Genomic DNA, 22,273 nt, shown 5'->3' with positions numbered 1-22,273 from the left:
CTGCAGAGTAGGGGGGTGGCTCTGTCTCACCGTGAGGACTGGACACTGGCAGCAGAAGTTCTGGGAAGTACCCCTTGGCGTGAGCCCTCCCAGAGTCCACCATTAGCTCCACCAAAGAGCCTAGGTAGGCTCCAGTATTGGGTCGCCTCAGGCCTAACAACCAACAGGGAGGGAACCCAGCCCCACCCATCAGCAGACAAGTGGATTAAAGTTTTACTGAGCTCTGCCCACCAGAGCAACAGCCGGCTCTACCTACCACCAGTCCCTCCCATCAGGAAACTTGCACAAGCCTCTTAGATAGTCTCATCCACCAGAGGGCAGACAGCAGAAGCACGAAGTACAATCCTGCAGCCTGTGGAATGAAAACCACATTCCCAGAAAGACAGACAAGATGAAAAGGCAGAGGGCTATGTACCAGATGAAGGAACAAGATAAAACCCCAGAAAACAACCAAATGAAGTGGAGATAGGCAACCTTCCAGAAAAAGAATTCAGGGGCTTCCCTGGTGGTGCAGTGGTTGAGAGTCCGCCTGCCGATGCAGGGGACACGGGTTCATGCCCCGGTCCAGGAAGATCCCATGTGCCATGGAGCGGATGGGCCCATGAGCCATGGCCGCTGAGCCTGCGCGTCCGGAGCCTGTGCTCCGCAACGGGAGAGGCCACAACAGTGAGAGGCCCGTGTACCGCAAAAAAAAAAAAGAGAAAAAGAATTCAGAATAATGATAGGAAAATGATCCAGGACCTCGGAAAAAGAATGGAAGCAAAGATCGAGAAGATGAAAGAAATGTTTAACAAAGACCTAGAAGAATTAAAGAACAAACAAAAAGAGATGAACAATACAATAACTGAAATGAAAACTACATTAGAAGGAATCTATAGCAGAATAACTGAGACAGAAGAATGGATAAGTGACCTGGAAGACAGAATGGTGGAATTCACTGCTGCGGAACAGAATAAAAAAAAGAATGAAAAGAAATGAAGACGGCCTAAGAGACCTCTGGGACAACATTAAACACAACAACATTCGCATTATAGGGGTCCCAGAAGGAGATGAGAGAGAGAAAGGACCCGAGAAAATATTTGAAGAGATTATAGTCGAAAACTTCCCTAACATGGGAAAGGAAATAGCCACCCAAGTCCAGGAAGCACAGAAAGTCCCATACAGGATAAAACCAAGGAGAAACACGCCGAGACACACAGTAATCAAACTGGCAAAAATTAAAGACAAAGACAAATTACTGAAAGCAGCAAGGGAAAAACGACAAATAACATACAAGGGAACTCCCATAAAGGTAACAGTTGATCTCTCAGCAGAAACTCTACAAGCCAGAAGGGAGTGGCATGATATACTTCAAGTGATGAAAGGGAAGAACCTAAAACCAAGATTACTCTACCCGGCAAGGATCTCATTCAGATTCGATGGAGAAATCAAAAGCTTTACAGACAAGCAAAAGCTAAGAAAATTCAGCACCACCAAACCAGCTCTACAACAAATGCTGAAAGAACTTCTCTAAGTGGGAAACACAAGAGAAGAAAAGAACCTACAAAAACAAACCCAAAACAGTTAAGAAAATGGTCATAGGAACATACATATCAATAATTACCTTAAACGTGAATGGATTAAATGCTCCAACCAAAAGACACAGGCTTGCTGAATAGATACAAAAACAAGACTCATATATATGCTGTCTATAAGAGACCCACTTCAGACCTAGGGACACATTCAGACTGAAAATGGAGGGATGGAAAAAGATATTCCATGCAAATGGAAATCAAAAGAAAGCTGGAATAGCAATACTCATATCAGATAAAATAGACTTTAAAATAAAGAATATTACAAGAGACAAGGAAGGACACTACATAATGATCAAGGGATCCATCCAAGAAGAACATATAACAATTATAAATATATATGCACCCAACATAGGAGCACCTCAATACATAAGGCAACTGCTAACAGCTATAAAAGAGGAAATCGACAGTGACACAATAATAGTGGGGGACTTTAACCCCTCACTTACACCAATGGACAGATCATCCAAAGAGAAAATTAATAAGGAAACAAAAGCTTTAAATCACACAATAGACCAGATAGATTTAATTGATATTTATAGGACATTCTATCCAAAAAGAGCAGATTACACTTTCTTCTCAAATGCCCACGGAACATTCTCCAGGATAGATCACATCTTGGGTCACAAATCAAGCCTCAGTAAACTTAAGAAAATTGGGCTTCCCTGGTGGCGCAGTAGTTGAGAGTCCGCCTGCCGATGCAGGGGACACGGGTTCATGCCCCGGTCCGGGAAGATCACACATGCCGCGGAGCGGCTAGGCCCGTGAGCCATGGCCACTGAGCCTGCGCGTCCGGAGCCTGTGCTCCGCAACGGGAAAGGCCACAACAACAGTGAGAGGTCCGCATACTGCAAAAAAAAAAAAAAAAATCTTCCAACAAACAAAAGTCCAGGACCAGGTGTCTTCACAGGTGAATTCTATCAAACATTTAGAGAAGAGCTAACATCCATCCATCTCAAAATCTTCCAAAAAACTGCGGAGGAAAGAGCACTCCTTAACTCATTCTATGAGGCCACCATCACCCTGATACCAAAACCAGACAAAGATACTACAAAAAAAAAGAAAATTACAGACCAGTATCACTGATGAATATAGATGCAAAAACCCTCAACAAAATACTAGCAAACAGAATCCAACAACACATTAAAAGGATCACACACCATGATCAAGTGGGATTTATCCCAGAGATGCAAGGATTCTTCAGTATATGCAAATCAATCAATGTGATACACCATATTAACAAACTGAAGAATAAAAACCATATGAGCATCTCAACAGATGCAGAGAAAGCTTCTGACAAAATTCAACACCCATTTATGATAAAAACTCTCCGGAAAGTAGGCATAGAGGGAACCTACCTCAACATGATAAAGGCCATATACAACAAACCCACAGCAAACATCATTCTCAATGGTGAAAAACTGAAAACATTTCCTCTAAGATCAGGAAGAAGACAAGGATGTCCACTCTCACCACTATTTTTTTTTCTTTTTTTTTTGCGGTACGCGGGCCTCTCACTGTTGTGGCCTCTCCCGTTGTGGAGCACAGGCTCCGGACGCGCAGGCTCAGCGGCCATGGCGCATGGGCCCAGCCACTCCACAGCATGTGGGATCTTCCCGGGACCGGGGCACAAACCCGTGTCCCCTGCATCGGCTGGCAGACTCTCACCACTATTATTCAACACAGTTTTGGAAGTCCTAGCCACGGCAATCAGAGAAGAAAAAGAAATAAAAAGAATACAAATTGGAAAAGAAAAAGGAAAACTGTCACTGTTCGCAGATGACAAGATACTATATATAGAGAATCCTAAAGATGCCACCAGAAAACTACTCGAGCTAATCAATGAATTTGGTAAAGTTGCAGGATACAAAATTAATGCACAGATATCTCTTGCATTCTTATATGCTAATGATGAAAAATCTGAAAGAGAAATTAAGGAAACACTCCCATTTACCATTGCAACAACAAGAATAAAATACCTAGGAATAAACCTACCTAGGGAGACAAAAGACCTGTATGCAGAAAACTATAAGACACTGATGAAAGAAATTAAAGATGATGCCAATAGATGGAGAGATATACCATGTTCTTGGATTGGAAGAATCAATATTGTGAAAATGACAACACTATCCAAAAGCAATCTACAGATTCAATGCAATCCCTATCAAATTACTAATGGCATTTTTTACAGAACTAGAACAAAAAATCTTATAATTTGTATGGAGACACAAAAGACCCCGAATAGCCAAAGCAGTCTTGAGGGAAAAAAGCAGAGCTGCAGGAATCAGACTCCCTGACTTCAGACTATACTACAAAGTTACAGTCATCAAGACAATATGGTACTGGCACAAAAACAGAAATATAGATCAATGGAACAAGACAGAAAGCCCAGAGATAAACCCACACACCTATGGTCAACTAATCTATGACAAAGGAGGCAAGGATACACAATGGAGAAAAGACAGTCTCTTCAGTAAGTGGTGCTGGGAAAACTGGACAGTTACATGTAAAAGAATAAGATTAGAACACTCCCTAACACCATACACAAAATTAAACTCAAAATGGATTAGAAACCTAAATGTAAGACTGGACACTGTAAAACTCCTAGAGGAAAACATAGGAAGAACACTCTGACATAAATCACAGCAAGATCTTTTTTGATCCACCTCCTAGAGTAATGGAAATAAAAACAAAAGTAAACAAATGGGACCTAATGAAACTTAAAAGTTTTTGTACACCAAAGGAAACCATAAACAAGACGAAAAGACAACCCTCAGAATGGGAGAAAATATTTGCAAAGGAATCAACGGACAAAGGATTAATCTCCAAAATATTTAAAGAGCTCATGCAGCTCAATATTAAAAAATCAAACAACCCAATCCAAAAATGGGCAGAAGACCTAAATAGATATTTCTCCAAAGAAGATATACAGATGGCCAAGAAGCACATGAAAAGCTGCTCAACATCACTAATTATTAGAGAAATACAAATCAAAGCTACAATGAGGTATCATCTCACACAGGTCAGAATGGCCATCATCAGAAAATCTACAAACAACAAATGCTGGAGAGGGTGTGGAGAAAAGGGAACCCTCTTGCACTGTTGGTGGGAATGCAGACTGATACAGCCAAGATGGAGAACAGTATGGAGTTTCCTTAAAAAACTAAAAATAGAATTACCATACGATCCAGCAATCCCACTACTGGGCATATACCCAGAGAAAACCATAATTCAAAAAGACACATGCACCCCATTACTGTATAGCACAGGGAACTATATTCAATATCTTGTGATATACCATAATGGAAAAGAATATGAAAAAAATAATGTATATATACGTATAACTGAATCACCTTGCTGTAGACCTGAAACTAACACAACTATACATCAGTAAAATAAAATATTTTTAAAAGTAAAAGAAAGAAAAAGTTTAATAAAGCCTTGAGGTGACTCTGGTGCACAATGAAGTCTGAGAACCACTGTTGTAAACAATGAGTAATTACCTACTGTTTTGCTCCTTGTAATTACAAAATAAAAGTGATTATTTGTTACAAGTGTCACCAACACAGAAAAGTTGCTAGCAAACAAGACAGACACAAGGATACACAGTTGGTTTTATTTATATATATATATATATATATATATAAAAATAAAAATAATACTTATACAGGTATATATAGTTGGTTGGTTAAAGCAAGCAATGAGATGACAGGCTATGATAAGGATTCTACATAAGGCACGTCAGCAATGATTGATGAATACTTACAGCAAAGGCCTGGGTTCCTGTCTTCCTGCCTCTATTGTGAGGGTGTTGGCAAGCAAAGGAGCAATGATAATAAGCAAGGCTGTGGAACTCTAAACAGACTCTTTTCAAGCAACCATGGCAAAGCTCTGGCCAGTCTAAGGATGGGGGTTTGGGGTTGGGGACATTAAGAACCCAATTCTCAAGAAATCTTAAATATTAAGCATGCCAACAAGCCACCCAAGCCTATACTTTCAACTATCTTATCAACAAAGTTCATCAACAGTTACATCAAAATGAAAACTGTCCATTTTTACAGACATTTCAAACATCCAGAAGGACAAAATGCTACCCAAAAGTCCAACATTTTCAGCTACTTGAAGTCAATTTTGAAGCTTACTCCTGACAGCAGGCTCAGAATGGAGGCCTTAGATGAAGGGATGGACCCCGAGTTCCATGGAAGTCTACAACAGAGCTAGAAGCAGAACCCAAGCCTGTCTGCTGGCCTCTGACTAATTCTTCTCCCACCACCCCACACTGCCTATTCCCCAAGTCCCTCAGCCTCAATTCCAAACCACAAACCCAGAGCACCACTGGCCACTCTGAAATGACCCAAACTATGGCCAAAGTGCTCAAGGGCCACTGTCCTTAGATAACAATATCCTGGCCCTGACCCTTTTTACTTCCAAAGAACTACAAGGGATCATCTTGAAACTTTCTCCCTTGATCATGCACATAGCCTAACCTGGGCTTCAATGAATCAGAAGAAACAAAACAACACATCCCACAGACAACAGTGGTCTAGACCCACTTCTGGAGAGAGGCCCCAAATCTACTTTAATGGTTTCATGCATAACTAAAAGAATGTCTTCCCACGGAATCCTCCCAAGGGTGGCTGGCAACAGAGCTCTCCCATGGCCACAAACAACATCTAACAAAAAACATATAAATGACAGAATCCAAAATAAGAACATTCTTGACACAAAGGCCACCTGCCTCAGGCTCCCTTAAGAAGCTCCTGTCTTTACCAGATGAAACAAAGCTTCCTGGCTTTGTCCTCTGGGGGTTAAGAACTCAGCATATCAGACAACCTCAGTAATAGCAGAAGGGACGTAAGAACAAAACTAGAGACGTATAGAAAGCTCATCTTCTCTAGGACCAAGGAAACAGGTGACTCTAGAAAGGACAGATTTCTGTTGCTCTTGAAAGCTACCATAACTGTGAGTCAGGGTCCTTTTACTACCCTGCTCATTCTCCAGGAGTCAGAGAATTCCACAATATCATGGATAGGAGCTTTCAAACATGGTTTCTCTAAGTCCTGAGGTTCCCACAGATGTGCCTAAGGGGGTGGGCAGAGGGATGGGATAAGTGCATGTTTGCAGGCAACCTCCCCCTAAGTCTTTTCCTCTTAGGAATTTTACATAATGGGCTTAGGTTCTGTAGCCAATAATTTCCAGAACTGCTCATCTAGTCCAATTCCTTCTCCCATTTCTAACTGCTCAGATGAGTCTAGAGCAAGGAGAATGAACTGCTTATAATCATCAAGCAGGGACTGGGACAGGGCCTGTCTCCAATCAGGGCTCTCAAGACACCACCGGGCTCCAGGAAGTACAGACCATCTACACTCACCCTACCGTATCAGGTGCACGTACACACACACACACCGCCAGCGAGCATCTGGCCCTGACAACTTCTGCTGTTTAAGGAAAACCCTGTTCCAGAGAAGCGGCCTGGTACTGTAGGAACTGCAGTTTCAGGAAACTTGGAGCACCACAGACCTCCATGCAGACCTCAGGCTACCATTTATCTATATGCTCTGTAACCTCAAGCAGTTTCTCCTGTGAGCTCAGTTCCTCATCTGTAAAATGTGGATGGGGTTGACGGCAACAACCTTTCCACGTTTATGTGAAGACTAAATAAGATCAGATATGGAAATTGCTTAGCAAAGGGACTGTCACAGAGCAAGGGATCAATATGTGGTTCTAATTACCATCATCTACCAAGTCACTTTGACAGAGAACCTCCTTCCCCCCATAGAAGGTAGGAGCCGAGCTAGCAGCTACATGTATGGGCCTAAATTGTCCTTTCATCTCTATTCAAAGCTGCTCATAGTCCCAGTGTTCCCACATTTCAAATGTAGGTTCAGTTATAGCATGAAGAAAACAAAAAATAGTAACTGCTTCAACCAGAGACTCTAGAAATAAGACCATTTCCATAAAATCTCCCAGTTTAAATGCAGACTTTAGGCAATGAACAAAGAGATTGAACTGGGGTACAAGGAGGGGACGAGGGGGCCGTGACCCAAGGATATGCATAATTTTAAGGAAGAGGGACCTGATTCGCCTGCGCACTCAAGTTAACCACAGATCAACAGGAAGGAATGATTCCTCATTTTGTTGTAAATGTGAACCTACTTTCAGTTTCCCCCAGAGAGAATGCCTTGCAGGGCAGGGGCACAAACCCCCTGACAGACGAGCGGCTCTGACATCCTCGGCATAAAAACGGGGAGCTGAGCAGAGGTGAGGTCAACTCACCAGAGATGGCTTCCAAACAAAGATTCCCTGGAAGCAGAATCCCTTCTTTTTCTCCAACACAGACCAAGGATCTAACAAGGCTACCAGGTGTGGCTGCCTTCACACAAAATGATGCTTAACTGCAACTGCCAAGGAATCATTCCAGATGAAAAGGGCTAAATAACATGGCATTGCTCTCCCCAGTTTCCAAGTGCTAAATAACTCCCTTAAGAAACTCTGGGGCTTCCCTGGTGGCGCAGTGGTTGAGAGTCCGCCTGCCGATGCAGGGGACACAGGTTCATGCCCCGGTCCGGGAAGACCCCACATGCCGCGGAGCAGCTGGGCCCATGGGCCATGGCTGCTGGGCCTGCACGTCCGGAGCCTGTGTTCCGCAACAGGAGAGGCCACAACAGTGAGAGGCCCGCGGACCGCAAAAAAAAAGAAACTGAAAGTTGCTACCAAAAACTCAACGGATGACAAGCTTCTTTTCTAGAAATAAGACATTTCTTGACAACTTATTCATGTAAAACAGATCTTTTGGGGGTTTTTTTTCCCTTGTTTTCTTCCAAGCTTCTGCTTAGAGAAAAAGAGAGAAAAAAAAGAAAAAGTGTGTCTAAAGTCCATCAGTGTTAACACCCTGTGACAGGGATGAAGGAAAATACTTTAATAGTGCAAAAAATAATAGTGCTGAAAGCTGTCAACGAAAGATTGAATGTAAAAGTAAAACGTGTACATAGTTGTAAAAAAAAAGGAGTTTTAAAACATGTTTATTTTCTATGCACTTTTTTAATTTAAGTGATAGTTTAATTAATAAACATGTCAAGTTTATTGCTGCAAAAAAATAATTAAATAAAATAAAAAATAAAAGTTGCTATCTGGTTGTGATTCAGTCATGCCAGATTCCCAATGCCAGCAGCCAGTGCTCTCCACTCTAGCTAGGGCCACTACCCACCAGCCTGCTCAGTCAATGCTCAGCCTCAGCAAAACCATCAAGGAGGTTAAGCACGGCAGAAAAATCAGACCAAGCCTTCCCAAGATGAAGCTATAGAAAGTGACTTCACTATATCCCCAGCCTCCTCCTAGCAGCACCAAAAAGACTGAATAACTTTTATAGGAAATAAAGGCACCACCTTGCCTGCAGAGGTTCTTCTCACAGCACCATTAAGCCGTGGTGGCCCCTACTAACCAGAGAAAGAGTGAAATTAGAGTCCAGCATTGTCCCTCCCAATCCTGCAACTGAATTACTAGAATAAATCATGAGCTAGAAACTGCCAGCTCCCCTGGATTAAACCTAACCCAAAGGCAGCACCTAAGAGTCATTTTTTCATCTCAAAATCAGGCACAGATGTGAGCACCCACAAAGGCTAGCTTTCCTTCGCAGTCCACGAGGTAGCATTAATGCCACACAGCTGGTTCCATTAACTTTCAGGATTGCCCCTCCCCCATGTCCCTCCTTCTCCTCCCTCTTCCAATTAATCTCAAGAACCAGAAAGGATGGCAGCATAATACAGGACTTCAGACTCAAGAACTCTGGGGAAAACAGGTTCTCCCAAAAATATCCACTCATTTTCAATGTCCTCCAGTTAACTAAAATTCACTGAACAGAATTTGAAGCTTACAGAACTAATATATTAGGGTAGCAAATGACCATTGTAGGAACAAATTACCTCAAGACTCTCCCTCCTATAATTTTAGCTCATGGAGGAAATAAACTGAAAAGATTTTTTAAAACAACTTGCAAAGCTCTGGTTGCCAAAGTTTAAAAGACATTTAAAAACCTTAATTAACTACGGCCAATAATTCGGCCAATGACTTTTAGTGCTTAAATGATCACTTCAAAAGATTTCAGACCCAGGGCTTCCCTGGTGGCGCAGTGGTTAAGAATCTGCCTGCCAGTGCAGGGGACACGGGTTCGAGGCCTAGTCCGGGAAGATCTCACATGCCGCGGAGCAACAAAGCCTGTGCACCACAGCTGCTGAGCCTGCCATCTAGAGCCCGCAAGCCACAACTACTGAGCCCACGTTCTACAACTACTGAAGTCCACGCGCCTAGAGCCTGTGCTCTGCAACAGGAGAAGCCACCATGATGAGAAGCCCGCGCATCGCAACGAAGAGTGGCCCCCACTCGCCACAACTAGAGAAAGCCCGTGTGCAACAATGAAGACCCAATGCAGCCAAAAATAAATAAAATAAATTTATTAAAAATATATATTGGCTATATTACCTGTGCTGTACAGTATATCCTTGTAGCTTTTTCTTCTATGAGTTTGACTTGATTTTCCCCATATTAAGTGAGATCAGTCACCATTTTAATAAAAATGGACCTATAAATTGTATTTAATGAGTGTTTGATATAATAAACTATGTCTTTTACTAAAAGGATTTAAAGCAGTTTAATAACATGTAAGCTTTCCTTTAAAATAAATTTTTAGGTTAAAGTGAAACATATGAAAAATAGTAACAGGATTTTATTTTGAACACTGGCTTATAAAGTAACTTAGGGAAACAAGGGACTATCCAAAAAGACTTAATCCATGAACAGGAGGATCAGTAACTGTTTAGACAACTTAGAAGATACAACCTTGCTTTGGAGACCTGTGGTAAAAGAACTGTGGTTTAAGGATAACCTACATCTGTCAACCCACACTGGTCTAATAGCTGCCGGGACTGGGGGTGGGGTGAATGTAGCAAGAGAGGAACTAAAATTTCTGCTACATGCAAATGTATGTTCATTTTTGACCATTTCAACCCATTCTCAGACAAAACTTCTTGGTCACCCCGAAGTCCAGCAGAGTGCTGAATAAATACTTAAATAACTTCATTGAATGAAAAATCAGTGTGGCCTTAGAGTCACCCCTAACACTGGTACTAAGAGGTCTGTTTGCCCTAAACATTCACTGCAGGAATCGTGGACATACCACAAACATCTTGGTAGAAAATGTTAAAAAAAGGAAAATAGGTATCACTTGAACCCCCAGTGTGTTCTCTGTGTGTCAGGATGCTGACCACACATATTACCTTCATAACCCTCCTCTTCTCTTGCCTTTATTAGCAAAATGAGCCTCTTTGGGACATGTTCCCGGTCCTGACTCCTCACATGTTCTAAACTCTGGCAAAGGCATTCCAGCTCAGTGCTCTAAATCCCAGTACCCCAATTTCAACTAGTAACTCTGATACTACAGACCACTCTCAACCACCTTGCATCCACAAAGCACATTTTTAAGAAAAGTTTGCTGTTTGCTTCATTTCTAGGCTGTTCACAAATAACTAAAAGGAATATTAGGGACTTATTTCATCTATTATATTAGGAACTCCTAGACAGCAAGAACCTACACACTTCCCAGCAGAGTGACAGATGAACCATGACTGTTTTAGAAGGCAAAGAACCAAACTCCCCCTCTTTAACCTACCTTTCTCTCCATTTATAATTTCTTCCTAACTCCTGACAGAGTAATTAACTTAAAGAGAGAGGATTCCTAGGCAATAAATACATACTGAAAATATACTCTCAAACTCCAATATTACAAACTCACCCCTAAGTCAAGAGTAAAAACAATTACAACTCAAATGCCTTACCATCCTTGTTAACAGCAGTGACTCTGGCTGGGTAAAAACGACAATCAGACCAGCAAGCAAGGACCTGCTCATTTATTTGAAATTCCTAAAAAATATTAAAAAACAAAAAAGATCCTGTTACCAATCCAATTTCATAGGACATACATAGTAACAGAATTCATAAAAGAAGCTGAAATTGACAAGGGCAGGAAGGGGAGATGGCTACTGGGATGGAGGAAGATGTTTCTGCTGTTCAGCATTGGGAGCCAAAACAAAAGGGCTAGACACAGACTTTTGCCATTTTAAGAGTTCTGGACAGCCATAGCACAGCACCAATGATAATCCTATCCTGTGCCTGAAAGTGAGTCTAAGAGCCCAGGACCACCAGGGAACACACCAACTACACAAGCTGGAAGGAGAGAGTCTACTTCATCTTACGGGAAGCAGCATTCATGCCGCCTAATGCCATCTACACTTTTAAAGGGTCTTTTGACAAAGGAGGCACTCATTCACCATTAATATTTCATACTGTTTTCCCAGCACACAGTTTGCATTGCTACATTTTGAAGAATGAATATTCTTCAAGGTCTTATAAAAGACCTTAATATGAGGCTAGCACAGTGCTCCACATGGAATGATTGCTGAATAAATGATCAGACAGCAGATGAGCTTACTAAATGATCTAAAGGGACACAGGGGTGTAAAGGAGAGAAAGTCCCCATTCATCATCAATGCAGTCTCAACCAAGTTAGTTTATGAGCTGTCAAATCAATCACGTCAGACAAACAGATGACAGCTGAGATTCTTCAACAACCCCCCGCCCCCACCCGGGGCCATGGAGATCTCAGAGTTGCACTACAAGCCTAAATAAGGATGGTCCCCAGCTGCTACAGACTTTCACACCAAACATCAAAGGCTGGAACATAAAGTACCTAATGGCTGACCCCACTCATTACTGAATTACCCAGATTTGTTACTCACAGATGATCCTTCCTCTTCATGTAAGCCCTCTTTCCTCAGCTGTATTTTCTCTAAAGGGCGTAAATAAGGACTGTCCCAGCAGAACCATTCATCATAACGATGGTTCCAACGCTTGAAATGGATGAGTACTTTTCCTTCTTCGTAATCAATATCTTCTATGTGAGCTGGATACCTGAGTCAGGAAAAAAAAAGAAAATTAAATGCCTTTAATACCCACCCAAAATAATCAAAATGATACCCTTCCAAACCTCTTCCCAAAGGAGTAGGTCTCAAAGTACTAAATAAAGCCTATCATTTAGAGGTTCTGTGTCATTGTGTCAAATTGAAAATTATGAAGGCTAACAGACCTGGGGTTCAAATCCTATCCAGGATATTCCTTAGTCTGTGATTAAATTAACCTTTCAGAGCCTGAGTTCCTTCATGTAAAGTGGAAGAAGGATACCCAACACACTGTGTTGTAGTGCAAGTTAAACAAGATGACATATACACAAGACTCAAGCACAAAGGAGGCAGGAAGCAAACATTTAACAACTAGATTATATTTTACGTGTTAAAAAATTCAAATGACCATGCAGCCCAGATTGTGTTAGTCTCAATTTTCAGAATTTTAAGAATTTTGTTATCTATATATTGGAATACTATGAAGTTGTTAAAAAGAAGATGGCTCTATGTCATGATATGGAAAGCTCTCCCATGATGAACTATTAAATGAAAAGAGCAAGGTGCAGAACACTGTGTATGGTAAGTAAGCTACTGCTTATTTTTTTAACAAGATGAAAAAGAATATATATATTCATACATGCTTAAATATGCATAAAACATCTAGAAGAATACACAAGAAACTAACACTGGTTACTTGTGGAAGTATGGTCAGTTCACTAGATGGGCTCTTTCAATATCCAATCCACTCTTCTAGATTGAGAGTTGGGAAAACCAACAACTACATTTGCTTGACTCCCTTACAATTGGCAATCAAGGTCATGGAGACCTGTGGATTTGGAAGCAACTGTAGCGGCCAGACGCAGTGCTCCAGTGCAGGACCTCTCAAACTTTCATGCAATGCAAATCATCAGAGGATCTTGTTAAAATGCAGATTCTGATTCAGTCGATGGAGCTAAGGTCTAAGAGCTTTAAACAAGCTCCCAGGTGCTACTGACATGCTGGTCTACAGTGGCAAGGGTCTAATGTCTAGTCACTGGCTTCTTGAGTGTCAAGCAGCAATGGTGGGGGTGGCAGTAGCAGTAGTGAATTCCTGACCTCCAGATCATAGCTCCAGTGGTGGGTCCTTCAAATTTATACTCTAAGGGCAGCCCTCTTGGGTCCCACTCCTCCAACTCTTCCAACAATTTTGTAAGTAGCCAATTTCTTGTGTTAAATCCTTTTGTGGTTCAAGTACCCAGAATGGTTTCTGTTTCCAGCATTAAACTTGACTGATACAAGAGGGGAACTGGGTATAGTGGCAGGGAGGGGCAAAAGTGGGATGGAGACCTTTTGCAGTATACCTTTTAATACTTTTTCATTTTTCAACCATATAAATGTATTGCTCATTCCAAAAATAAATAAATGGTTAAAAATAAAGAAAAATAAATATGCAATTGTTCTCTTAAATACACTTGTATTAATCAGAATGCTATTCGAGATTGAGAAAGTTTACACTCTACCTATTCGTTATTGTCTCCCTACAACTTGGACATGCACCATTTCCTTCTTCTTACATCTAACACTTAGTACCCTACTGTCCTAATAAATATGTGCTACCTAAATGAAAAGGCCTGCTTTCTTGTGTCATCTGTACACTGTGTCCTCTTCAACCCTAGACTAGTATCTGCTAAGGCAGTACACTTGGAGTTAACTAACCACAGAAGGTTGCAGATACTGGGCATTCAATAAACATTCAGCAAATGAATTCTATTCTCCCTATTCTTCCCAAAGGTCGAGTGTCTTGTCAGTTCTTCAAACCCAAAGCTCTCAGACTTCAGCTACGCATTCCAATTTCAGTCACTCTCCAAGTTCAGGCCCCAATCACTTCATGTGGGTATTTCTCACACAGGACTGACAGAGTATGCTTTTCAAAATTCCTAATGGTATTATGCATACATTAATTGCTCAAAAAATATTAACAAAAGGAATAAACAGCCCTGAAACTAGTCCCCCTACTCCAATCCAACTTACACACAGCTGCCATAAATATAAGCTATCTTGACTAAATATAAGCTATCTTGACAACAGACTAGCTAATTGTACGATCTCGTGAACTGAGTAGTACAATTGTAGGACATAAAAGAGGCTTCCCTAAGTCTATTCCTCCCTATAAAATGAGGAGAAGGATACGGATATCTCAACTGCATTCCTCTTGCCCTCTCATTCACTCAGCCTACCAGAGACTAGTAAGCCTCCCTAACTCACTCCTATTCAAAGCCCTTTCTTTAGTGGTTTACTATCTCTAGCTATAGTTTTCAAACAGGTCTTTGGAAATACGTGCAGAATTAATTTTTCACAGAACTAAATTTATTTAATTTATAGAACTTTCCTTTATACTAAGATCACATTCTTTCTAATTTTTTGGTGCTTAAATATACTTTTGAAATTAAAACAATGGTAATTGTTTTTAATCCTTACTAACATTACGCAGCCATTAAAAAGAATAAGGCAGCTCTCTATGTACTGATTTTTAAAGATCTCTAAGAAAGGTGTGGGGGGGGGAACAACTCAAGATGCGAAACGGTATTGAATGCACTACCATTCATTTGGGGGAGGGGAGAGAGCCAATACATTCGTACCTGTTTTTAAATGCGTGGGCTATCTCTGGAAGGATGATCAAGCAACCCGGTTTGCCTCTTGGGAGGGGAACTGGATAGTTAAGGAACTGGAGAGGAAGTATGAGACTTATTTTATTCAATATATATCCTTTTGTTTGTTTTGAATGTTGTACCATGAGCATGTATTAAATATAAAATATATAATTAGATATTTATTTTAAATATCCTTATTTGGCAAAATAAAAAGTTGGCACCTCAGTACAACCCCAAATTCTTTTGAATTTGCACTTGGTCAGTGCCTTCTAAAAGTCTGGTAAGTCTGGACCCACAGAAATAACTGCAAAATGCTAGGCCAGTAACTCCACTGCGCACACTCAGAGTATGAAGGACCTCTGGGCCCTTAGCTAGCCAAAAGCTACTCCCTTGTTCAAAAACTTCACAGGCACAGGCATCCCACTGTCTGCAGACTACACAAATCTCTCCAGGAGGATCAAGAATAACCAAGGGGTCAGTAAGTTTTCCTAAGAAGAAGGCTGTTCTCCCTACTTCTCTAAAGTGTGACAAGGATACAAGTCACTCATTGTGGATGGGGAAACCCAACTGCCATTTCACAGAAAAAGACAAGCAGTTGATCTTAGAGATCAACCCAGTAAGCCTTGGTGGCTCACAACTGCACAGCTGCCTTGGGGACAGCTCAGATTCATCAGCCAACAGAACGTTATTAAGTGACTTTGATCTAGCCAGTCAATTCCAGGTCTTGGAATAAATTATAAAATGTATGTGGTTCTGGCCCCTGCCCTTGAGAAGAACCAGACACCAACTAAGTTTTTGTTTGTTTGTTTGTTTGTTTTTCCAACTAAGTTTTAAAACTACTCTGTGGGGAAAAAAAAAAAAAACTACTCTGTGGATAGACATTCTCCCAAAGAGGAAATGCAGATGGGCAACAGGCACATGAAAAGATGCTCAGCATGGCTAATCATCAAGTAAATGCAAATCAAAATAACAATGAGCTATCACCTCACACCTGTCAGAATGGCTATCATCAAAAAGAACACAAATAACAAATGTTGGCGAGGATGTAGAGAAAAGAGAACCCTTGTACACTACTGATGGGAATGTAAATTGGTGCAGCCACTGTGGAAAACAGTATGGAGGTTTCTCAAAATACTAAAAATGGAACTACCACATGACCCAGCGATTCCACTACTGCGTATATATCCAAAAAAAAAACCACTAATTCAAAAAGATACATGTACCCCAATGTTCACAGCAGCATTATTTACAATTGCCAAGGTATGGAAGCAATCTAAGTGTTCATCAACAGAGGAATGGAGGGAGTTCCCTGGTGGTCCAGTGGTTAAGACTCAGCACTTTCAATGCCGTGCCCCAGGTTCAATCCCTGGTGTGGGAACTAAGATCCAACAAGCCGCACAGCACAGTCAAAAAAAAGAATAAATAAATAAAATATTTATTTTTAAAAAAACAGATGAGGGACTTCCCTGGTGGTACAGTGGGCAAGACTCCACGCTCCCAATGCAGGGGGCCCGGGTTCGATCCCTGGTCCGGGAACTAGACCCCACATGCATGCTGCAACTAAGAGTTCACATGCCACACTAAGGAGTCCGCCTGCTGCAACTAAGACCTGGTGCAACCTAAATATATAAATAAATATTTTTTAAAAAATTAAAAAAAAAACAGATGCATGGATAAAGAATATATGGTGTATATATATATATATATACAATGGACTACTACTCACCATAAAAAAGGAACGAGGGACTTTCCTGCTGGCGCAGTGGTTAAGAATCCACCTGCCAATGCAGGGGACATGAGTTCAAGCCCTGGTCTGGGAAGATCCCACATGCTGTGGAGCAGCTAAGCTTGTGCACCACAACTACTCAGCACGCACTCTAGAGCCCGCGTGCCACTAATACTGAGCCTGTGTGCCACAACTACTGAAGCCTGGATGCCTAGAGCCCGTGCTATGCAACAAGAGAAGACACCACAACGAGAAGCCCGTGCACCACAACGAAGAGTGGTCCCTGCTCACTGCAACTAGAGAAAGCCTGCATGCAGCAATGAAGACCCAATGCAGCCAAAAATAAATAAATAAATATATTAAAGAAAAGAAAAAAGGAATGAAATTTTGCCATCTGCAGCAACGTGGATGGACTTGGAGGGCATTATGCTAAGTGAAATAAGTCAGACAGAGACAAAAATATTGCATGATATCACTTACATGTGGAATCTAAAAAATACAACAAAGTAGTGAATATAATAAAAAAGAAGCAGACTCACAAATACAGAGAACAAACTAGTGGTATGGGTAGGGGGAGGGGAAATATAGGGATGGGAGAGTGGGAGGCACAAACTACTGGGTGTAAGATAGGCTCAAGGATGTACTGTACAACACAGTGAATATAGCCAATATTCTGTAATAACTATAAATGGAAAGTAACCTTTAAAAACTGTATAAAAAATTTTTATTAAAAAAAAACTACTAGAACCAACAAGGACCTACTGCATAGCACAGGGAACTCTACTCAATATTCTGTGATAACCTGTATGAGAAAAGAATCCAAAAAAGAATGAATATATGATATGAAAATCTGAATCACTTTGCTGTACACCTGAAACCAACACAACATTGTAAATCAACTATACTCCAATAAAATTAAGAAAAAAAACAAAACTACATTAAAAAAAAATACATGGTGGAACCACATGAAACAGCTTATAATCAACTGCTCTTTACTGACAAAAATAGTAATTTTGAGCTTCCCTGGTGGCGCAGTGGTTGAGAGTCCGCCTGCCAATGCAGGGGACACGGGTTCGTGCCCTGGTCCGGGAAAATCCCACGTGCCACGGAGCGGCTGGGCCCGTGAGCCATGGCCGCTGAGCCTGCACATCCGGAGCCTGTGCTCTGCAACGGGAGAGGCCACAACAGTGAGAGGCCCGTGTACCGCAAAAAAAAAAAAAAAAAAGGTAATTTTATCTGGTTCAACCCAAATACTGGAACAACCATAAAGGAAGCTGGAGAAGATGCAGCAAGGTTAACAAAAGAGGAGATGTGGGGCTTCCCTGGTGGCACAGTGGTTGAGAGTCCGCCTGCCGATGCAGGGGACACGGGTTCGTGCCCCGGACCAGGAAGATCCCACATGCTGCGCAACGGCTGGGCCCGTGAGCCATGGCCGCTGAGCCTGCGCGTCCGGAGCCTGTGCTCCGCAACGGGAGAGGCCACAACAGTGAGAGGCCTGCGTACCGCAAAAAAAAAAAAAAAAAAGAGATGTGAATGGAATCTGTATAGATGTATAGACAGAAAAGGGGAGACAAAATTTCCAGCTTCAACATGTAACTAACAGCTACTGATGAGACTCTAGTTTCCAAACTAACATTGCAGCTGGGAGTCACATTTCTAATGGAAATACTAGCCAGAAAGGAGCAGACATTAAAAACCAAACTGAAATAAAACTTAGCTCTGGGGAGGAGAGAGGGATTGGGAATAGCCAAGAGACTTTTGCTTGTGGTTGTAATTTTTACAAGGATTTAGTCACAAAATACCTGTATAAGCAAAAAAAAATACTTTTAATTAAAAGTTTTGAAAAATATTTAATGGGCTGATATCAACCAGTAGCTTCATGGTTCTTAGATTTATATGCTGCTTGGCACATCCACAAAACAGAATATTATGCAGCTGTAAAAAAAAATGAGAACAAACTATGAATTGACAAAGATTTCCAAATTTTAAAAAGTCAAGCTACAAAATCATGCATATCTTATACTTTCTGTGTTACAAAAGAGGAAAATAAGAATATACAGTATATTTGCTTTTGCTTAAATATTAAATAAAGAAACAATGGGGCTTCCCTGGTGGCACAGTGTTGAGAGTCCGCCTGCCGATGCAGGGGACATGGGTTTGTGCCCCGGTCCGGGAAGATCCCACATGCCGCGGAGCGGCTGGGCCCGTGAGCCATGGCCGCTGAGCCTGCGCGTCCGGAGCCTGTGCTCCGCAACGGGAGAGGCCACAACAGTGAGAGGCCCGCGTACCGCAAAAAAAAAAAAAAAAACAGAAACAAGAAACAATGGTAGGAGGACTTCCCTGGTGACACAGTGGTTAAGAATCCACCTGCCAATGCAGGGAACATGGATTCAAGCCCTGGTCCGGGAAGATCCCACATGCCGCGGAGCAACTAAGACCGTGTGCCACAACTACTAAGCCTGTGCTCTAGAGCCCGTGCTCCACAACAAGAGAAGCCACCACGGGCTTCCCTGGTGGCACAGTGGTTGAGAATCTGCCTGCCAATGCAGGGGACACGGGTTCGAGCCCTGGTCTGGGAGGATCCCACATGCCGCGGAGCAACTAGCCCCGTGAGCCACAATTACTGAGCCTGTGCGTCTGGAGCCTGTGCTCCGCAGCAAGAGAGGCCGCGATAGTGAGAGGCCCGCGCACCGCAATGAGGAGTGGCCCCCACTTGCCGCAACTATAGAAAGCCCTCGCACAGAAACGAAGACCCAACACAGCCATAAATAAATTAATTAATTAATTAATTAAATAAATAAAAAAAAGAGAAGCCACCACAATGTGAAGCCTGTGCACGACAACAAAGAGTAGCCCCCGCCCGCTGCAACTAGAGAAAGCCCGGGCACACCAACAAAGACCCAATGCAACCAAAAATAAATAAAGAAAATAAATTTAATTCAAAAAAGAAAAAGAAAACTAAAAAACTTGCAGAAAAAAAATTAAAATAAATAAATAAAATTTAACCTGGGGGAGTTCCCTGGTGGTCTAGTGGTTAGGATTTGGTGCTTTCACTGCCATGTCCTGGGTTCAATCCCTGGTTGGGAAACTAAGATCCCGTAAGACATGCGGCACAGCCAAAAAATAAATAAATAAAATAAAATTCAACTTGGAAAGGTCGGATAACCTAAACTTCATAGTAAATTAGGTTACTATGGTGACCTTATCTTAAGCAAGTGGTATAACTGGTCACTAAACCAAGAAGCCACAGAAGGGCAGTAGCCAATCAAATGTAAAGACACAAGGAGAATGACAAAAATTACAGAAAGAGAAATTCATCAATTCCCCTGACATTTTCTGAGTACCCACTCTAGGCCAGGAAGTGTCCCAGCGTTTGGAAATACACAGCAAAATCTATAAAGTCATGTGATCACAACAGCTGACAGAGGCAGGAAGACAATGTTACAAGGCACACAGGGCCTTTCATTTCCTCAGACATATACTACCTTCCCATACCGGGTCTGTTCACTTCACCTGAATCACTTTCCCCTGCCCACTCTTCCCAGGAAACAGCCTTACCCTCCTGCAGCCTCAGAATCCCTGACTATCTCAAGTAGCCCTCTTCTCCTTCCAATCTGTGTCAGTTTCCTGCTTGCTTCCTTCATAAATAACATTCGACCCAATCTGTAATTACTTCATTTGTTCCTCTGTTTACTTGTTTATGTTTACATGGCCTGCTTCCCCAGGATATTATAGACACCCCTAAAGACATCTATCTCTTACTGCAGTATCCTCAGGAGGAATAAATGTATAACTATACACACAAATAATTGTAATAAAGCATCACAGGTGCAACTACAGACGACTACTTAAGGTAGTACCAAGGGTACCAAGGAGCAAAAGGCTAGTTCTAAGGTAGAGGGGGAGAGGAAGGAGGCTGAGGAAGGAGGGCCAAGTCAACTAGTGAGAAGCAGACACTTGACTCAATCCTGAAAGATGAATAGGCATTTTCCAGGTGATGAAGGAGGCAATGAGACTGAAGAGTGTTTCTGGGAGAGGGTGTAATGTAAGTAAATCAGCATAGGTACAGAGGAAGAGAAGCACAAAGGAAGTACAGGAAGTACAGGAAACTGAAGGTGAGAAAAGAAACAGCAACTCTGTGTAGAGAACTATGCAGGAACCTTATGGATTCCACGGACCACTGGGTGTTAGTGAACACAGAGCTGGTGGTCCACAAGGTCTCCTTAAGGAATGTTTTATTGTGCTTTTTCATAATCTAAACCATCTTTATTAGAGCTTCCCAGCTGAGATGCCACAAGTGGATTACAGGTGAGCAACAACATGAAAAAGGTTGAGATGCACCGATCAAGATGACCACCATATAATCAAGTACTACTAAAGAATTTCAGTGTGTGTTTGCTATTAACCTGGCATTATATGATCACTCTCAAAAGGTAGCTGTAGTGGTTTTAAAAGACATCTGCAAATTTGACACTCCTTCCCTCCAAAAGTGGAGACTAATTATCCTTCCCTTGAATGTGGCCTCATTCCTAACAAATAGAATGTGGCAGAAGTGATGGTGGAGGACTTCAAGTCTGGGTCATAAAAAGTGCTGCAATTCTACACTTCTGGGCAAACACCCAAAAGAATCGAAAGCAGGGACTCAAACAGTTATCTGTATATCAATGTTCATAGCAGCATTATCCATAACAGCCAAAAAGTGGAAGCAATCCAAGTGTCCATCGACAGATGAATGGATAAACAAAATGTGATATGTTCACACAATGGAATATTAATTCAGCCTTAAAAAATATAAAATTCTTATATATACCCTACAACATAGATGAACCTTGAAAACATTATACTAATGAAATAATCACAAAAGGACAAATACTGCATGATTTAGAGTAGTCAAATTCATAGAAACAAAAAGTAGGATGGTGGTTGCTAGGGGCTGGTGGGGGAAGAGAATGAGGAGTTACTGTTTAATATGTACAGAGTTTCCATTTGGGAAGATGAAAAAGTTCTGACAACATAGGGAATATAGCCAGTATTTTATAATAACTACAAATGGACCATAACCTTTAAAAATTGTGAATCACTATATTGTATACCTTTAACTTATATAATACTGTACATCAACTACACTTTAAATACATACATACATACCTAGTTCTGGAGATGGGTGATGGTGATGGTTATACAACAATATGAATGCACTTAATGTCACTGAACTATACACTTAAAATGGTTAAAATGGTAAACCTTATGTTATGTATATTTTAACACACATACACACACACAAAGCACTGCTGCTTCTTGGGTTCCCCATTCTGGGGGAAGCCAGGTGTGGTGTCACGAGAACATTTTAGATGCCCTATGGAGAGGTCCACGTGCAACCAGAAGTCTCCCACC

The 22,273-nt window shown here is 41.5% G+C and overlaps 1 protein-coding gene across 4 annotated transcripts in view; it reads right to left on the bottom strand.

The window, feature by feature from the left end:
- The window catches only part of PHF20 (PHD finger protein 20), a 133,283-nt gene that overhangs the window by 81,594 nt on the left and 29,416 nt on the right, over positions 1-22,273 (bottom strand). For all 4 annotated transcript variants that reach the window (XM_082670254.1, XM_082670257.1, XM_082670255.1 and 1 more), the window contains 2 exons: positions 12,362-12,533; positions 11,402-11,486 (listed from right to left, as the gene is read on the bottom strand). In XM_082670254.1, the coding sequence (XP_082526380.1) occupies positions 11,402-11,486; positions 12,362-12,533 (257 nt within the window). The remainder of the gene's footprint in view (positions 1-11,401; positions 11,487-12,361; positions 12,534-22,273) is intronic.

This window comes from Grampus griseus (genome assembly GCF_964374135.1).
Source record: "Grampus griseus genome assembly, chromosome: 14".
Classification (NCBI taxonomy): Eukaryota; Metazoa; Chordata; class Mammalia; order Artiodactyla; family Delphinidae; genus Grampus; species Grampus griseus.
This window is presented reverse-complemented; position numbering and strand designations above follow the sequence as displayed.